Source organism: Malaclemys terrapin, chromosome 9, assembly GCF_027887155.1.
Source record: "Malaclemys terrapin pileata isolate rMalTer1 chromosome 9, rMalTer1.hap1, whole genome shotgun sequence".
NCBI classification, from domain to species: domain Eukaryota; kingdom Metazoa; phylum Chordata; order Testudines; family Emydidae; genus Malaclemys; species Malaclemys terrapin.
In genome coordinates, this window is record NC_071513.1 from 43373608 (window position 1) to 43391981 (window position 18374).

At 46.3% G+C, this 18374-nt stretch overlaps 1 protein-coding gene across 7 annotated transcripts in view; it reads right to left on the bottom strand.

Moving 5' to 3' along the window:
* The window catches only part of ENOX2 (ecto-NOX disulfide-thiol exchanger 2), a 157151-nt gene that overhangs the window by 37963 nt on the left and 100814 nt on the right, over window positions 1-18374 (bottom strand). For all 7 annotated transcript variants that reach the window (XR_008446190.1, XR_008446191.1, XM_054039734.1 and 4 more), the window contains 2 exons: window positions 9462-9576; window positions 2684-2865 (listed from right to left, as the gene is read on the bottom strand). Coding sequence is in view for 5 of the 7 variants with exons in the window: in XM_054039734.1 (XP_053895709.1) it covers window positions 2684-2865; window positions 9462-9576 (297 nt within the window). In the remaining 2 variants the exon portion in view is untranslated. The remainder of the gene's footprint in view (window positions 1-2683; window positions 2866-9461; window positions 9577-18374) is intronic.

Below are 18374 nucleotides of genomic sequence, written 5' to 3' on the forward strand. Positions count from 1 at the left end.
TGAGGCTGCTGTCAAGATTTACAAGCAACACTGTGCTGGCATTAGGGAGATTAAAGCTGTAGCTGCAAAGGCCTCATATTTTCTCTCTCTCCTCGCTACCTCCAGTTATAGCATGTATCCATACACCAGAGGGGAAGTCACTGGGAACATGTTTGCCCCCAGTGCCCTCTCGCTGTATTAGAAACCCAGAACATTCCATTAACAAAGACAAAAATAGCTTGTAATTTCCACTTTTCCTGCACACCCAAGTTAACAATAAATAGATAGTTCACACCATGTAGTTACTAAGATGTTAACTGTAGACCCTATTGTGATAAAGTAGAAATTTTGGTACTATTTTTATCATTCCTGCACATGCCTCAGTTTTCCTCTGTGCTTTGCATTGCTATGCACAGAGTGTAAAGAATTAAAAGCTGCTCTTGGGGCAGAGCAGGGGACATGAGGCATTTTAACTGTCTAGGGTAGTATGAATGGGTCATTAAAGGACTGGCTGGCTGCAAGTGACCCAGAGAAATGGAGGATCTGGAAAAACAACAGGAACCCCAATGGCCAGGCTGTTCACACTTAGCAACCAAAAACCAAGAGGAAGACAATTTTCCCCCACACCTCGACAGGGAAGCAGAGCAAAGGTCCCAGATGGAGAACAAAGGGGAAAGGTATCAGGTGGCTGGTCTCAGAGCTGGCCTTTGCAGAGACTCACAAACTCACCTGGGACTGAGAGACAAAGGGACAGAGAACGAGAGAGGAAAACAAGACATTTCCTTCAGCAGCATGACTTAAGGGAGTCCCGGCATTGGCCATCTTGAACTCTGTTTTAACCTTTGCTTCTCTAGGCTTATCTATGGACATCCCGATGCTGTGTTCCAGTTGACTAATAAACTCTACTCTGTTTTGATAGTGCTTCAAATGCTCATTGGGTATAGCTACACTGCAATGTAAGCCCAGGGCTAGTGGAACTTGAGTTACAGGATCCCGGGTTTGAGAACCATGGCCTTGAGCATCTACACTGATTGCCAGCCCTAAATCAAGGATTTTCCAACCCAGACCTGAACCCAGGGCTCTGGCATCAACACTACAGTATGCAGACCCAAATCCAACCAACTGTATTCCAGACTCCCTAGCACCCTCTCAAAATGTGGCTGCTCTAGCCCTTTGTTTGAGGTGCAGCATGGGAAAATTTGGCAGTCCACCTGGCACATTACTGGAAGTTTGAACTGCTCACCAAACACATTCTGCCAAGCCATCGTTTTGGTCTGCAGGCTCCCAACAACTGGAGCCAGCAAAATGGAGAAGAGATTTGAAGAACTACTTCTGCTTGAAGAAGAACAGGAGTACTTGTGGCACCTTAGAGACTAACAAATTTATTAGAGCATAAGCTTTCGTGGACTACAGCCCACTTCTTCGGATGCATACTTCTGCTTGGGCTTTCACTCCTGTTTCAGGAGGTGGGCAGAGCTTCTGTGAGACGCTAGTGAACTTTCAGCAGAGTTTTCTGACCCACCCAAGGCATTTGACAGAGCTAATGATGGAGCAGGAGGACACAGACATCGCAGACTCGAATTGGCTGATGCTGCACATTACGCTTGCCATAGCTGCTACATAGACCAGTGCTTCAGGTGCAGGGCCACAAGCACAGACTGGTGGGACCACATTGTCTTGCAAACCTGGAACAACCAGCAGTGGATCCAGAACTTTCACATGAAGAAAACTACATTTCTGGAGCACTGTGAGCAGCTTGCCCCAACTCTCCAGCATAAAGACACATGCATGAGGGCATCCATGCTGGTGCAGAAGCGAGTTACTGTAACCATCTGGAAGCTGGCTATCCCAGATTGCTACAGGTTCATTGCCAGCAAGTTTGGTGTTGGAACGCCGACTGTGGGTAAAGTGGTGGCAGAGGTTTCTGAAGCAATCAGGCATGTGGTTTATCCCAGAGCGGTTGCGTCTACAGTGCAAAGTGATAGGGCTCAAACCTTAGGTCCTGGCTTGACTCAGGCTCAAACCCTCCACTCTTGTAGGGTACTAGGCCCTCGGGTCTGAGCCCGAGTCTGACAGATTTGTGTCTAAGATGGAAGGAGGGCTTGGGCTCAATCCTGAGACTGCGCCAAGGCTTACAATGCAGTGTAGGCATACCCACTGAGAGCACTGTGGCCTGGAGGGGTACTGTATAAGTTCCCCACAGGAGTCTGCCTTGGCCGGATTCGCTGCAAGAAGACACAGAGAGAAACAGGGAACACAGGTGCCAAAAGGTCCAGTTTTGGAGTCTTGGCAGTCACAGGTGTGGAACTGTGAGAACCCTGGGGGTTCCAAGAATCAAAGGTGTCACTCCCAAGGGACTCCTTACAGGCTGGGGCAAAGACCAGACCCTGGGGTCCCTGACACCTACATTTCAGACACAGCTGTCGGATGCATTAATGTGTAAATAACAGAACTAGACTTCCAGGTGATTGTCATCAGTTCATATCCACCCAGGAGTTCTATTGTTTTTGTAATCTTGGGAATGGCAGAAAGCTGCTTTCATCTGAATATAAACTTCCAAGATATTAGCTGGTGCTCCAGCTGAAAAAAAGGAAAGTGGCTTTTTGAGTGTGTTGCCATTACTCCCATTTTAGAGCCATGGAGAGAAGCTGAGGCCACTTTGCATTCATACCAAGGTTGTGACTATAGGAAAGAGTAGCCTTACCTGCTGCATTCCCTGTAAAGCTTGCTGGAGGAGTTTTAACTGCTGCTCTCTAGTTGTGTCTTCATCTCTGTTCGCTTTACCCTGCTCTTGCTTTAACAGTTCCACCTCATTCCTGTAGGCATCCAGCTGCCAGCGCAAACTGTCATTTTCCTCCTTTAGGGCCTCTGCCTGGGATATCAGTGCTAGGAGAATGATGAAGACAGGGAACAAACATTAAAAAAAAAACAAATAAAAGGAAAGCAATGTCGGTCTTGTGAGTAAGAGTCCTGCGTTCAGTTCCTGGCTCTGCCCAAAAGCATGACTTTGGGCCAATCACGTACACCCAGATCCTGAAAGGTATTTCAGTGCCTAACTCCCATTGAAATCAATGGAGGTCTGGTGCCTAAATACCTCAGAGGATCTGGGCCTCAGACACCATCTGTAAAATGGGGATAACACAATTTACTTCCTCCCAACCTTTGTCTGCGAAGTCTATTTAGACTATAAGTTCTTTGGGGCTGGGCTGTTTGTCAGTATGTGTCTGTGTGGCTCCTGGCATAATGGACCCTGATATCAACGGAAGCCTCTAGGTACAACTGTCTTACAAGTAATGTGATTATAGGCAGGGCTGGTAGCACTATCTGTTATTAAGGCTGCCTGACACTTCCATTACAAGACCGTGTTTTCAGTTGCATAGAATTTTGCCAAACTTTAACCATCTGAGCTGAAATTTTCCATGCCAGGAGCCTGCCCCAAGCTGAATTTTTTTTTTCCCCAGCCAAAGCAGTTCAGTGGTTTCTGACAAGGCTGGGGGAAAATACACTGTTTTGCCAATGTTAAAAAGTTCTGGTGACTTTTCATTCAAACAACTCTAGCATCCCACACTTTGGAGCAAGTACTAGAAATCTGGCGGGAGGTGACCTTTGTATCAAGGATGTGCATTTTGTCATCCCCACGAAAATCTGCCCAAATTTGACCAAGTTACAAGCCTTTGAAAGATAACAGTTTGCACATGCTCAGTAAAGACATCTTAGATTTTAACAGCTAATATCTCCAAAGAGTCTGGCCATACTGGGCATGCTCTATCCCGCAGCTGAGTGGGCAGTTACAGCTCTGGGCTACCATGGAGTGGCCCCAAGCAGGGCATCAGAAATGAGAGAAGATAGACTCTTCCTCCTGTGCTCTCAGCGACCCCTCCCACCCCCACTCCAAGCCTCATAGGCCCAGGCACCATGGAGGAAAAAGCTGCCTGATTTGAATCCTGGGGGTGGGGGGAGAGGGACTAAATTGGGACTAAAAAACAAGGGGTGGTGATGGAGAGACAGGAACTGGAGGCTGACAGGAGAGAGGGAAACTCAAGCTGGGAGTTTAGGAGGGGGAGATTGGGACTGGTTGGACAAGGAGACTGGGAATGACAATCTGTAGGAGGGAGGTGAGGGGTGTGGGGAAACAGATCTGATGAAGAGCCAAGATGCAGGGGGAGAATTGGGTCTGGCTGGACAAGGAGAATGGAGACAAGGAGTTGGGGACTTGAGGAGGTGACAGGAAATGTCTGGGCCAGGAGACTGGGACTGAAAGTGGGGGGAAAACTGGTACATGGAATCTAGCTAAGGAACCTGGATCTGGGATGAAGAGCCAGGAGTGGGGAAAAGGGACTGGGACAGGTTGGAGGGGAGGGGACAGAAGGGTCTGTGCCCACTAGCATGCACTCCCCTCTGGATGCTGGAATGGAATCCAGCATCCCTGAGTCTCACCAGTCCTCTGCTGTCAGCAAACAGCTGTGAAACCCAATGGCAAAGTGCCCCATCCCCTCTGTGGCTGGCCCACACAGAGGATGATAATCTACTATCACTATCCATTTTTCCATTAGCTCAAGTGGCAGAGATCTGTGTGACCTTAATCACTCTGTTCCCTATCTACACAATGGTAATCATATTACCCCCTCATCTCAGGTTACTGTGAAGATAAATTCACAAATATTTGTGAAGCATTCAGATACCGTATCGATGAACAACATGAGGAATTAATTGAGAGATCCTTCAGAACAGGATTTGAGCAATGGGCAGTAAATAAAGCATAGGCCACACACTGAACAATAAGGACAAAACAAAATAGTGAATAGCTGCTAATTCAGTAAGCACCATCTATCCTGTGCACTGAACGAGGCAGGGATCCTGTGGAAAAAATTGTGAACATGTAATTAAGATGTATCATAATGCAAAAGCATGGAGAGGGGCCGGTGAATGGGCTGCATGGGCAGTTTTCAGTCTGACATTTTTGAGTGTTTGATACTGCAATCTTAATAATGTCTTTTTAAAATCCTGTGTATGTAATAGAATAATAATAATAGAGTACGTGTAAAGGTGTATTTAGGGGACTGTATCTCAGGACTACCTTGAGATGGTAGGTCCAATGGCTCCAAATTTAGATCACTGACTGTACCCTGCACCCCCATGAGACACTCTAAATTTCAAGGCAATGTGATTAACTGTATAGAGTTTAGAGCACTTAGAACTGCCAACCCTTAAACTGAAAGCGGGTCTTAACCTTTACGACAGCAAAGCTCTCACTCAGCTATAATTCTTACTGGGATCCAAATTAACTACATCAGCTCAAGAAAGAGCATGGCATCCCTATGGATAGCTCAATGGAGACCTCTGCACAGTGTGCTGCTGCAGTCAAAAGAGGAAACAAGATGTTAGGGTGCATAAGGAATGCAGAGGTGAATAATACCAGGGGCGGTGCTAGAGGGGGGCTTGCGGAGGCTAAAGCCACCCCCAAATTTACCTTAGCCTCCCCTTATAGGCACCCCCCCCAGTACAAAGGTCAAACATAGATACTTCGCTGCTGCTGCTGCTTCTGCTGCTACTTCTCTGCTGCCTTCAGAACTGGGCACCCGGCCAGAGCCGCTGCTCTCAGGCCATCCAGCTTTGAAGGCAGTGCCAGCAGCAGTGCAGAAGTAAGCCTAGGCAGGGGCTGGGGTGCCCAACAGCAGCCCCCAGCCTGTGTCCCTGCCCAATGGGGTGCACCGCCCACAGCAGGTATAGAGTCCGGGACTCCCCACAGCAGCCCAGACTGACAGAGTCTGGCCAAAGCTCCTGGGCCCCACTCCATGTGGTTGCTGCTCCCTGAGGATTCTGCCAGCCCCAGAGCTGGGTCCCCCCACCCAGGCGGCTTTTACGAGCTGTGAACAGTCAAAGGGCGGGGGGGAGCTGAGGAGCAGCCGCAGCCCCAGGGCCCCAAGCAGCAGCAGGAGAAGGAGACAGGGAAGCGTTGCAGTCTCCTGCACCATGGCACCAGACAGCACAGCAGCCACCCTGCGCTGCCCAGCTCTAGCTTCTGGCCTCCAACCTGGGGATTTTAGAGGAAAGAAGGTGGGGATGGCACTTAACTGAGGAGGAGCAGGGACAGAGCCATGGAGAGGGCTGGGCCTTGTGGTGAGGAGGAAGCAGTCCCCTTCCCCCAATTTTCTGTCTAGCCCCCAACGGGAAGAGGCTGGCGCTGCCCCTGAATAATGCAGAAGATATTCTAATATTATTATGTAAATTGGTCAGCCTACTGGTCACCCTGTCTCAAAAAGGATATTACAGAACTAGAAGGGGTTCAGAGAAGGGCAGCAAGTATAATCAAGGTCCTGGAAAACTCTTGTAAGAGAGATTGAAAAGGCTGCGAGACAAATAAGCAGGGACATGATCAAACTATAGAAATAATGAACGGTTTAGAGAAGGGACTCATAGACTCATAGACTCATAGACATTAAGGTCAGAAGGGACCATTATGATCATCTGGTCTGACCCCCTGCATGCTGCAGGCCGCAAGACCCTTCCCTGGACTCTACCGTTGAAGTCCCCAATCCTGTGTTTTAGTGACTTCAATCGGCTGAGACCCTCCTGCTAGTGATCCCTGCCCCATGCTGCGGAGGAAGGCGAAAAACCTCCAGAGGCTCAGCCAATCTACCCTGGAGGAAAATTCCTTCCCGACCCCAAATATGGCGATCAGTAATACCCCGAGCATATAGGCAAGAGTCTCTAGCCTGACCCTTGTTGGCCATTATGCTGTTCATGTACCATTGCTTGGTTTTCCTTGGCTACTATGTTTTATCATTAAACCATTCCCTCCATAAACTTATCCAACTTAATCTTAAAACCAGACAGGTCCGTCGCCCCCACCGTTTCCCTCGGAAGGCCGTTCCAATATTTCACCCCTCTGATGGTCAGAAACCTTCGTCTAATTTCAAGCCTAAACTTCCCCCCGGCCAGTTTGTATCCATTCGTTCTCGTGTCCACATTAGTACTAAACTGGAATAATTCCTCTCCCTCCCTTGTATTAACCCCTCTGATATATTTAAAGATAGCAATCATATCCCCCCTCAGCCTTCGCTTTGTCAGACTAAACAACCCAAGCTCCTCTAATCTCTTTTCATACGATAGGTTTTCCATTCCTCTGATCATCTTAGTTGCCCTTCTCTGCACCCGTTCCAGTTTGAGTTCATCTTTTTTAAACATTGGAGACCAGAACTGCACACAGTACTCCAAATGAGGTCTCACCAGCGCCTTATACAACGGAAGCAGGACCTCCCTATCTCTACTAGATATACCTCGCCTAATACATCCCAAGACCGCATTGGCTTTTTTCACCGCCACGTCACATTGCCGACTCATAGTCATCCTGTGGTCCACAAGGACCCCTAGGTCCTTCTCCTCTTCCGTTACTTCTAACCAATGCGTCCCCATCTTGTAACTAAAATTGTTATTATTCGTCCCCAAGTGCATCACCTTACACTTTTTACTATTAAATTTCATCCTATTTCTGATACTCCAATTCACAAGCTCATTCAAGTCTCCCTGCAGAGTATCCCTATCCTCCTCCGAGTTTGCAACTCCTCCCACCTTCGTATCATCTGCAAACTTTATCAGCCCACTCTTGCAATCGGTCCCGAGGTCAGTTATAAATAGATTAAATAAGATGGGTCCCAAAACCGAACCTTGAGGCACTCCACTAGTAACCTCCCTCCAACCCGACAATTCACCCTTTAATACGACCCGCTGCATTCTCCCCATTAACCAATTCCCTATCCACCTCTGGATTTTCATATCGATCCCCATGTTTTTCATTTTAACCAATAGTTCCTCATGGGGTACTGTATCAAACGCTTTACTGAAATCCAGGTATATTAGGTCCACCGCATTTCCCTTATCTAATAAGTCCGTTACTTTCTCAAAGAAGGAGATCAGATTCGTTTGGCACGATCTGCCCTTCGTAAAACCATGCTGTAATTTATCGCATTTGCCATTAACTTCAAGGTCCTCAACTAGTTTCTCTTTCAGAATCTTCTCCAGCACTTTGCACACTACTGATGTTAAACTAACAGGCCTATAGTTACCCGGGTCACTTTTTTTCCCTTTCTTGAAAATAGGAACCACATTGGCTATTCTCCAGTCTAACGGGACTACCCCCGAGTTTACAGATTCATTAAATATAGTCGCTAATGGGCCTGCTATTTCCCGCGCCAATTCCTTCAATATTCTCGGATGAAGATCGTCCGGTCCACCCGACTTAGTCCCATTAAGGCGTTCTAGTTTTGTTTCTACCTCGGATGCGGTAATCCCCCATCCCGTATGCCCCTCTGTAACTGTGCTAGTATCCCTAATACCTTCATTGGCCTCATTAAACACCGATGCAAAATATTCATTGAGATATTGCGCCATGCCTAGATTATCTTTAATCTCCTCTCCGGCTATAGTCTTCAGCGGTCCCACTTCTTCTTTCTTTGCTTTCTTCCTATTTATATGGCTGTAAAACCTCTTACTATTACTTTTAATTCCCCTCGCTAAGTCCAACTCTTCCCGGCCTTTGGCCTTTCTCACTCTATCTCTACATTCTCTGACTTCACTAAGGTAAGTTTCCTTACTGATCCCTCCCCTCTTCCACTCTTTGTACGCTTTCTGTTTTTTCCTAATTGCCCCTTTCAGCCGGTCGCTCATCCAGCTCGGTCTAAGTCTCTTGCTTAGTAATCTTTTTCCCTTTTTGGGGATACAGGCCTCTGACAGCTCTTGCATCTTTAACTTAAAGTAATCCCAGGCTTCTTCTGCCTTTAGGTCCCTTAATACGTTTGCTTCTATTCTCCCTGCCTCATAACACAAGAATATGACACTCAAAGGTGGCAAATTCAAAACTGACAAAAATAAATGCCTTTTAACACAAAGCGTGATTAACCAGTGGAACTCACTGCAACAAGGTGTCATTGAGGCCAAAACTTTAGCAAGAATCGAAGAGGAATTAGACATTTGTATCACTAACAAGAATATCCTGAGTTATAATCATTAATATTAACAGACATTTTGAGTGGCTATAAAACCTCCTGCTTCAGGATTTAAGCCAGTCTCTGACTATTAGGGATTAGGATGAGAGCCTGATGGGAAGGAAGATTACCCCACATCTGCTTCTGCAAGGTTCTTACGCCTCCTTCTGAAGCAGCTGGTGCTGGCCACTGTTGGAGATGAGAAACTGGGCTAAATGGACCTCGGCTTTGATGCAGTCTGGCAGTTCCTCTGTTTCTATTCTCCAGGAATTTGAAGCACATTAGTCCAGGGATAACCAAAGCCCAGAGTCCAATATTCCTGAGATTTTGGGCTTCTAAATCCTAATTGTAGAAAACTGCAGTAGAAGCTCCATTGTTCAGATTAGGTGATAGGTTCCTAGCTGTGGAAATGAGCTGGTCATTCGGGGCTCCCCAAGGAATTCACACACTGCAGACACACATGCAGATATATTTATCATCCATAGCAAACGATTGTACCTGATTCTTCTGTTTCTTTCGTCTCTGAAGGATCTTCTAGCTCATCATCAGACATTTCCATTTCCTCTTCTCTTCGAATACCCATGAGTTCATCATTATGAATGTTGCGGATTTCCTAAGGTTTAAACAGAAAATCTTTCAATGTAAGGTTACAAACCACTTGTTTGTTTTAGGAGTCTGCAAGGAACAAACCCAGTGCTACCAAAAAAGAGCATGTGAGGAGTACTTCATTGCCCCAACCACATAACAGCAAAGACCATTCACATTGTAAAACACTCCTGGCATAAAATATTCCACCCACTTCCCCAGCACACTCACCCAGCACTGCCCTCCACCTGAATCATTGCCCTCACCCAGTGTTTCCCCAACATGCACCTTGCTCAGCAATGCCCCACCTTGTCCCTCCCCATCACCCTTGCTCAGCCCTGCCCTGCCATACATCCTCTTCACACCTGCCCAGGTTGCAAAGCAGGTCTATGAAGTAGTTTAGTGCCAGTTCTGGTGCTGCAGGCTGGGAGAAGCCTCTTCTTTGGTTTTGTATTGTATTGTACTGCTAAGCAACTGAGAGGCAGCCAGGAACCAGTTTTGAGCCATCACCTGTATGAGCTGCTGATGTCCAACTGCTCACAGGAGGAAATGGTGAATCACTCAAGGGGGTTGTATTTGCCCCCCTGCTCCATCAACGTGAAGCTGGAGCAATGGAGCCACGAACCATTACTGCAGCTCCATTAAGGATCCAGCTGAGGACGGGACACTGTGTCCATTCAGCCATTCCCAATTGTGGAAGGTACCAAAGCCTTCTGACAACCACACAGCCAAGTGATACCCAGGAGATATGACAATTTTTTCATAGATTCTAGGACTGGAAGGCACCTCGAGAGGTCATCGAGTCCAGTCCCCTGCCCGCATGGCAGGACCAAATACTGTCTAGACCATCCCTGATAGACATTTATCTAACCTACTCTTAAATATCTCCAGAGATGGAGATTCCACAACCTCCCTAGGCAATTTATCCCAGTGTTTAACCACCCTGACAGTTAGGAACTTTTTCCTAATGTCCAACCTAGACCTCCCTTCCTGCAGTTTAAGCCCATTGCTTCTTGTTCTATCCTTGGAGGCTAAGATGAACAAGTTTTCTCCCTCCTCCTTATGACACCCTTTTAGATACCTGAAAACTGCTATCATATCCCCTCTCAGTCTTCTCTTTTCCAAACTAAACAAACCCAATTCTTTCAGCCTTCCTTCATAGGTCATGTTCTCAAGACCTTTAATCATTCTTGTTGCTCTTCTCTGGACCCTCTCCAATTTCTCCACATCTTTCTTGAAATGCGGTGCCCAGAACTGGACACAATACTCCAGTTGAGGCCTAACCAGAGCAGAGTAGAGCGAAAGAATGACTTCTCGTGTCTTGCTCACAACACACCTGTTAGTACATCCCAGAATCATGTTTGCTTTTTTTGCAACAGCATCACACTGTTGACTCATATTTAACTTGTGGTCCACTATAACCCCTAGATCCCTTTCTGCCGTACTCCTTCCTAGACAGTCTCTTCCCATTCTGTATGTGTGAAACTGATTTTTTCTTCCTAAGTGGAGCACTTTGCATTTGTCTTTGTTAAACTTCATCCTGTTTAACTCAGACCATTTCTCCAATTTGTCCAGATCATTTTGAATTATGACCCTGTCCTCCAAAGCAGTTGCAATCCCTCCCAGTTTGGTATCATCCGCAAACTTAATAAGCGTACTTTCTATGCCAATATCTAAGTTGTTAATGAAGATATTGAACAGAGACGGTCCCAAAACAGACCCCCGCGGAACCCCACTTGTTATGCCTTTCCAGCAGGATTGGGAACCATTAATAACAACTCTCTGGGTACGGTTATCCAGCCAGTTATGCACCCACCTTATAGTAGCCCCATCTTAATTGTATTTGCCTAGTTTATCAATAAGAATATCATGCGAGACCGTATCAAATGCCTTACTAAAGTCTAGGTATACCACATCCACAGCTTCTCCCTTATCCACAAGACTCGTTATCCTATCAAAGAAAGCTATCAGATTGGTTTGAAATGATTTGTTCTTGACAAATCCATGCTGGCTGTTCCCTATCACCTTACCACCTTCCAAGTGTTTGCAGATGATTTCCTTAATTACTTGCTCCATTATCTTCCCTGGCACAGAAATTAAAAACAACCCAGGAAACTACAGACCAGTTAGTTTATTTTCCTTTTTATAGATGGGCACTATATTTGCCCTTTTCCAGTCTTCTGGAATCTCTCCCGTCTCCCATGATTTTCCAAAGATAATAACTAGAGTCTCAGATACCTCCTCTATTAGCTCCTTGAGTATTCTAGGATGCATTTCATCATGTTGCCTAAATGACTCACAAGAGTGAATATTTTACACCTATGCTAACCTCTTAGTGCAGCCTCTTTAGCCCATAGCCAAGGGAGCCCCTTTGTACCTGCACAATGATGCAGAGAGGAAGCCTGTTTGCAGAGAGAATTGGGGCAGCTGTTAGTACGAGAGGGAGTTGGGGACACACTCCCACATATGCTCTGGGCCATGCTGATCCGATTTCTGTGCATTCTGCTTTTTAGCATGCTCCCATTCTGTCCCCTGTGCCTGCAATGCCCACCCTGGGTTTGTGCACCATGCAGCCTTCCTGTTCCTCTATCAAACCCTCCCTCTGTCCTTTCCACTCTGTGTCAGGAACTTGCCCTCCCACATCAGATTTTGGAGCTAAAAGGGGTAGGAATCACAATGGCACAACCAGGCTCCAAAAGGGACTGAGTGCCAACCCGCCTCCACCTCGCCCTTGCCTGGCCTCACCTCTGCTCTCATTACGTGATGTCAGAGCCAGCCTAGCCTGCAGCTGCTCATGGCAGGGCCATGGGCCTGACTGTCCTCAGCCCTGAACTGATTTGCACCTGTACTGGGGGAGAGTGGCAGCAGTTCACCCGCACTTTGCACAGGTGTAAACGTCTGCCTGCGCCACATGCAAGACAGCGGAGAAGCCAGTCCAGCAGCTTCATTAGAACATAAGAACAGCCATAATGGGACAGATCAAAGGTCCATCTAGCCCAGTATCCTGTCTTCTGACAGTGGCTAATTCCAGGTGCCCCAGAGGGAATGAATAGAACAGGTAATTACCAAGTGATCCATCCCCTGTCACCTATTCCCAACTTCTGACCTTCTCGCTGCAAAGTGTTATTCACACCCAGGGTGCTGTTATAGGGCACAATATCAATATCAATACAGAAACCACACAGGAAGAGAGATGGGTAAATATGTTCAGGTGTTAGGATGCCAAAGTTACTTACCAGAGTCCGTCAGAAGTTGCAAAGTGCCCCTCCTAATGCCAATTTACCAGAAAGAGCTTTGCTAAGATTGAGTGTCCCATAAATAGTGACAGTAGAGAATGCAGAGAAGTCTCATTTACTAAGCAAAACAAGAGGAGACCTTACCACAAGAGCCTGGAGCCAATAAGCATTCTCTCTATTCATGTTTGGCTACCCATGAAAAAAGCAGCCAAGCCATGGGAAACAGAAATATTCTCAGATCGGTGCAAAGGGAAGGCCATAGGAAAGGTACCATGAAAAGGACAGGACTGAATGCGGACTTTGCTAGTGAGAGTCAGAGATGACAGTGCAATGAAGTTCAGGAGCCAGAGCTGGCTAGGCTACAAACAAGGGCCTCTGTCAAGCATTTGATCCAATGGTACATGTGATGGGGAACAGGAATCAGGAGGGAAATCTTCCCAGATGCATTAATTCACACTCTTTAATACCTAGCATTCTTGATGGCCTTGAAGCCAGAGAGGCGCAGAGGAGCCAGCACTGCCCAGGGTGCATAGCAAGGTTTGGCAAGCACCCAAAATGGGAGGTCTGGAGGGTGGAGCTGGAGAGAGTGCAGGTACTTAAGAGAGATCTTATTCAAGGGATGATGCTTGGTAGCTAGGTAGCTACCCTGGCCTATAAAGTTTCATGTACTGACTCCTTCAGTAGTTGTACTCAGCAGCAGCATTTGGCAGTTCTGGGCACCAGCAGGCCCTCATAGGCAAAGTACTGAATAGGGCCTATACCTGACCCCAGCCATTGAAATGACTCCCAACATATCATAGAATATCAGGGTTGGAAGGGACCTCAGGAGGTCATCTAGTCCAACCCCCTGCTCAAAGCAGGACCAATCCCCAGACCAGATTTTTGCCCCAGATCCCTAAATGGCCCCCTCAAGGATTGAACTCACAACCCTGGGTTTAGCAGGCCAATGTTCAAACCACTGAGCTATCCCTCCCCCCTACAAGAAGTCACCAAGCCACCTCTCAGACCCTCACATTACCGTGTAACCTGTCTGTTGAGCTCAACTGAAAGCAGGATCTAACTCTGTAGCACTCTGGTGCTATGGCAGCTTTATTTAGAATAAACTAAATCCAGGACTGAATAATACACACAATACAGCAGCCCCTCTTATTGAATGTAACATCAAAACTAATTTGTTTTATGCTCTTGCTGCACTGGAATAACCTACCTTGGGACCTGGTGGGTTATCCATCACTGGAAGGCATTAATACAAGACTGACTTTCTCTCTAAGAGAGCTACTATAGCTCTGTGAGCCAGGGAGTCCCTCAATGCCCACAGACAGAGAACACACCATAACATAACTCACATCAGGCCTCACACTCTCATTGCCCCAACACCCTGTTGTCATAATCTGTTTCTAAAGAGTATCATGTGAGATATCATATGCCAACTGGTAACACGCTGTTCATTGATATTACTGAGTGATCTCTGTGAGGGCAGCACATAACGAATTATAGATTTGTGATTCCAGTGAGAGGGTTTTGAGGAGACACAGGACTGGAGAAGCTGTTGGTGTCACCCTGCAAGGAATAGCCCGGCTGATGAAAGCCAGAGTGAGGCCATTGTTCTGTGAACAGGCTGCTGGTGTCAGGGCTCTGAGCCAAAGCAGCACAGCACAAAAGCACCCAGGGATACAGGACAGCCAGTGACACAACCCCTTACTGGCCTGGGTGAAACCCATAGTGTCATAGGCTCACACAGAAGTTATGGGCTTGATACAGAGTTTACTGAGTGAGTTATAGATGATCATAGGGGCTCCTTCTGGCCTTAAAATCTATGAATAAGATATGAGCCACAGAGCCTCTCTCACAGATAAGCAGTGACTTCCTGCATGAAAACCAGCCACTACGTAGGTCTCATGAAAGGAAAAACAAAAACAAATTGCCTTTCCATGACACTATGCAGTACAGTAACTCCTCACTTAACACTGTAGTTATGTTCCTGAAAAATGCAACTTTCGGTGAAACGATGTTAAACTAATCCAATTTCCCCATAAGATTTAATGTAAATGCGAGGGGTTAAGTTCTAAGGAATTTTTTGGGGGGCAGACAAAAGGCATGATATACTATACAGAACTGTACTGTGGTTGGGAAGTGCCCCTGGCTTACCCTACACAGGCACAGCCCTCTGCAGGCAAGGACGCTAGGAAGCACTTTGCAGCAGCAGCTTCCCCGGAGAAGAACAGGCACTGACTTTCCCAGGAATGCTCCAGGCCCGCCTCTTCCTGTCCCCGCTCCACTCCAGGCCCATCTCTTCCCACCCCCACTCCACCTCCTCTCCGGGGCACGCCAAATACCTGCTCCTTCCCTTCCTCCCTCCCCCCAAAAGTCCTAAGTGGTACCAAACAGCTGTTTAGCAGTGCTTAGGATTTTCTGGGAGGAAGGGGGAGAAGTGGAGACGCGGCGTTTCCCCGCTCATCCCCCTCCCTCCCAGAAAGTCCTAAGTGCCACAAAACAGCTGTTTGGCAATGGGGGAGGTAGGGGGAGGAGGCGGAGAAGAGGAACTTGTGCAATGCTCCCTTGTAAAGTCACTGCTCTTCCGCAGAATCTTACAAGCACTGGACAGAGCAGGCAGCCAAACGACGTTATAAGGGAGTATTGCACAACTTTAAATGAGCATGTTCCCTAATTGAGCAGCAACGTAACTCTGAAACAATGTTAAGCGGGAGGACGTTAAGTGAGGAGTTACTGTACTGGTGGTAAAGAGAAAGGTCATCTCCGAGTCCCTTAATCCAGTCTATAAAATACGGACAAGTGACTCGTGTCTTCGTCGAGGGTTCCACATGCTTACAAACAAAACCTCAGAATTGCTCAGCCACACATCTATGGCTTGTATTCTGGGCTGCTTTATCTGTTGAGCAGGATGAGCTTTTATTCTTGAAAGCTGTGTGTTTTAGTGTGCACTTCCTGTAATTATGATACAAATGTGTCTGTTGTAAATATTTATCAACGTTACATAGGGTAGACAAAGTATTACACAATATGACAAATGCACGTAGTGTGTAGATGTGATATCAGAAGTAGCTGAACCAATCAGCATCCTTACTCCACAGCTAATTCCCATGCAACAGTTTCATTGGCTGTATGAGGGAGACACAGATGGTGAATTATTTTGTGACAGCATGGGCTTTCAGTTACTAGCACTACTTAAAGGCATAAGTTTAGAAAAGCATGTCTAAGCGCATTTTGTGTTTATGATGTAAATAAAACAATAAAATCACAATGAGTAAGAAAAGTTCAATAGGAGACTGAGAGGTTATATTTTTCACCAAGCAAATCATTTATACCTAAATAATCACTCAACATGTTAATTAGGGTCATTAGTGCTAAAATATGTTATTAATGTGAATCCTCTGACACCTGCATTCATGGTTTTGCCTAGGTGTGCATTTATTTAATTTGCAAAATAATGATGTGTTGTCAGGATTTTAGCTTCCTCTGGATACTCTCACACGATGGTGACAAGCTAATGACAGAATTTCTGGCAGCCCTGCTCATTTGTTGCACCAGAGCAGGATGAATCAGAACCCCCATCCATTGCAGTGAAGCCACGTGGAGCTCCTTGCCTCACAGTGATTTATGGCTTGCCTATGTTATGATTACTAAGCAACGTCCCCCTGCACAAAAGCAATGCTTCTCAGTAGGTTAGGTCACTGGGTCTTTCACTCCCACGTTGCATAAAGCCTTTTGTGTAACAAATAGTATTCAGTGCTGACTGAAATGATACCATGGTTTAATGTCAAAGTATAGCACAGGAAATACACTGAGGTAAGTTAGACCTCAGTAGGGGTAGGTTAGACTGCACTTTTTCTAAGCAGAAACATAGCTGCAAAGAGCCTTCTGTCACTGTTACACATTACATTAAATCGAAAAGCGTAACCTTTATTGTTACATATCCACTCTATTCTGATTTTGAGGGCTACCCATAGTTATGGGGGGTGAAGTGGAACAAGTTAGAGAGGTTGTAAACTGACCAGTTAGACACAGCCAGTTTGATTATATGGCTCTTAATTATAAGAAAAACGAATAATTGTCACCTTCCATCCTTCTAGCTTGATTCTCCATCCATGACACTTCCTGTGTGCCCATCAGACCCTGAGCCTGCAGGCAACACCCCTTATGGGAGGGGATCCCTTTTGCAGTGTTGCCAACTCACAATTTTGGTCCCTGCTGCAGGCAGTCTTGCAATGATAGGTCTGTCAATCATACAATCTGGGTGAAGCAAAATATGAGAGACATGGGCTACCTCACATGATCCCCTTTAGCCCAGCGGAAGGTGCGCATCCATAGGCCATTAATTCTTGTCACACATCTTCCACTGACAATTATTAATGGTTCTGTGCACTTCACCACCCTTATCCTGAGCCAAAGTGTCATACTGCTGGAGAGATAACTATTATTCACAGATAACATAACTCAGAGCCTGTATAAGGTTATTTCAGGCACAGCTGGGAGTAAACCCTAGGTCTCTAAGATATACCTACGATAAACAGAAATCTTACCCGCTTTGCTACATAACCTTCCAGATGTTTCTGTAGCTTACTCTAGCACAATGTGGCTTTGTGTCACCTGTTAGCAGCTAGGACACAGAGAGAGTTTCATAGACTCATAGATTCCAAGGCCAGAAGGGAACATTGTGATCATCTAGACTGACCTCCTGTATAACACAGGCCACAGAACTTCCCCGAAAGAATTCCTAGAGCATATCTAAAAAAAATCCAATGATCTCTCTCACCATTTGCAACTTATACCTTATTTCCAGTCAAAACTTGTCTAGCTTTGAATCCAGCCATGGAATCATATTATATCTTTGTCTTCTAGAATGTAGAGCCCAATATCAATTTTTCCCCTATGTAGGTACTTATAAGCTGGGATCAAGTCACCCCTTAAACGTCTCTTTGTTAAGCTAAATGGATTGAGCTCCTTGAGTCTATCACTAAAAGGCACATTTTCATATCCTTTAATCATTCTCATGGCTCTTCTCTGAATCCTCACCAATTTATCAACATTCTTCTTAGGGTCTGTCCACACTGCAATCAGGAAGTGTGACTGTAACACGTATAGACATACCTGAGCTATCTAGGTCAAAGCTAGTTTGGGTAACTATAGCAGTGAAGATGCAGCAGGGGCACCTGTAAAGGCTAGCCGTGCATGCCCAGCACCCTGGGTACCTGCTTGGGCAGCCACTGCTACTGCTATTGTTACTGAAGCTAGCTAGATCAATGCTAGCTGGGGATTGTCTACACGTGTTTTAATCACACCTTCCACCTGCAGCGTAAACATACCCACAGGAGTCTCTCGTACAGCATGGGGATGGTTGCAAAATAAGAAGCAAACTGTACTGAAGAGGATTTCTTGGTACTGACGCTCCCAAATGAAGCAATGGGAGGTGAACAGCCCAGCAGCATGCTCCCCTGAAGAATGGGGGACATGTGCCTCCATCATCCATAAAGATGTTGAGCTGGGGAAATGTCCAAGCCAGCTCCCCTAAAAGTTTTGTTGAGGGTGAAAACTCTATCCCCATTGGTCAACTAATAGTAAGTGAGGTGAG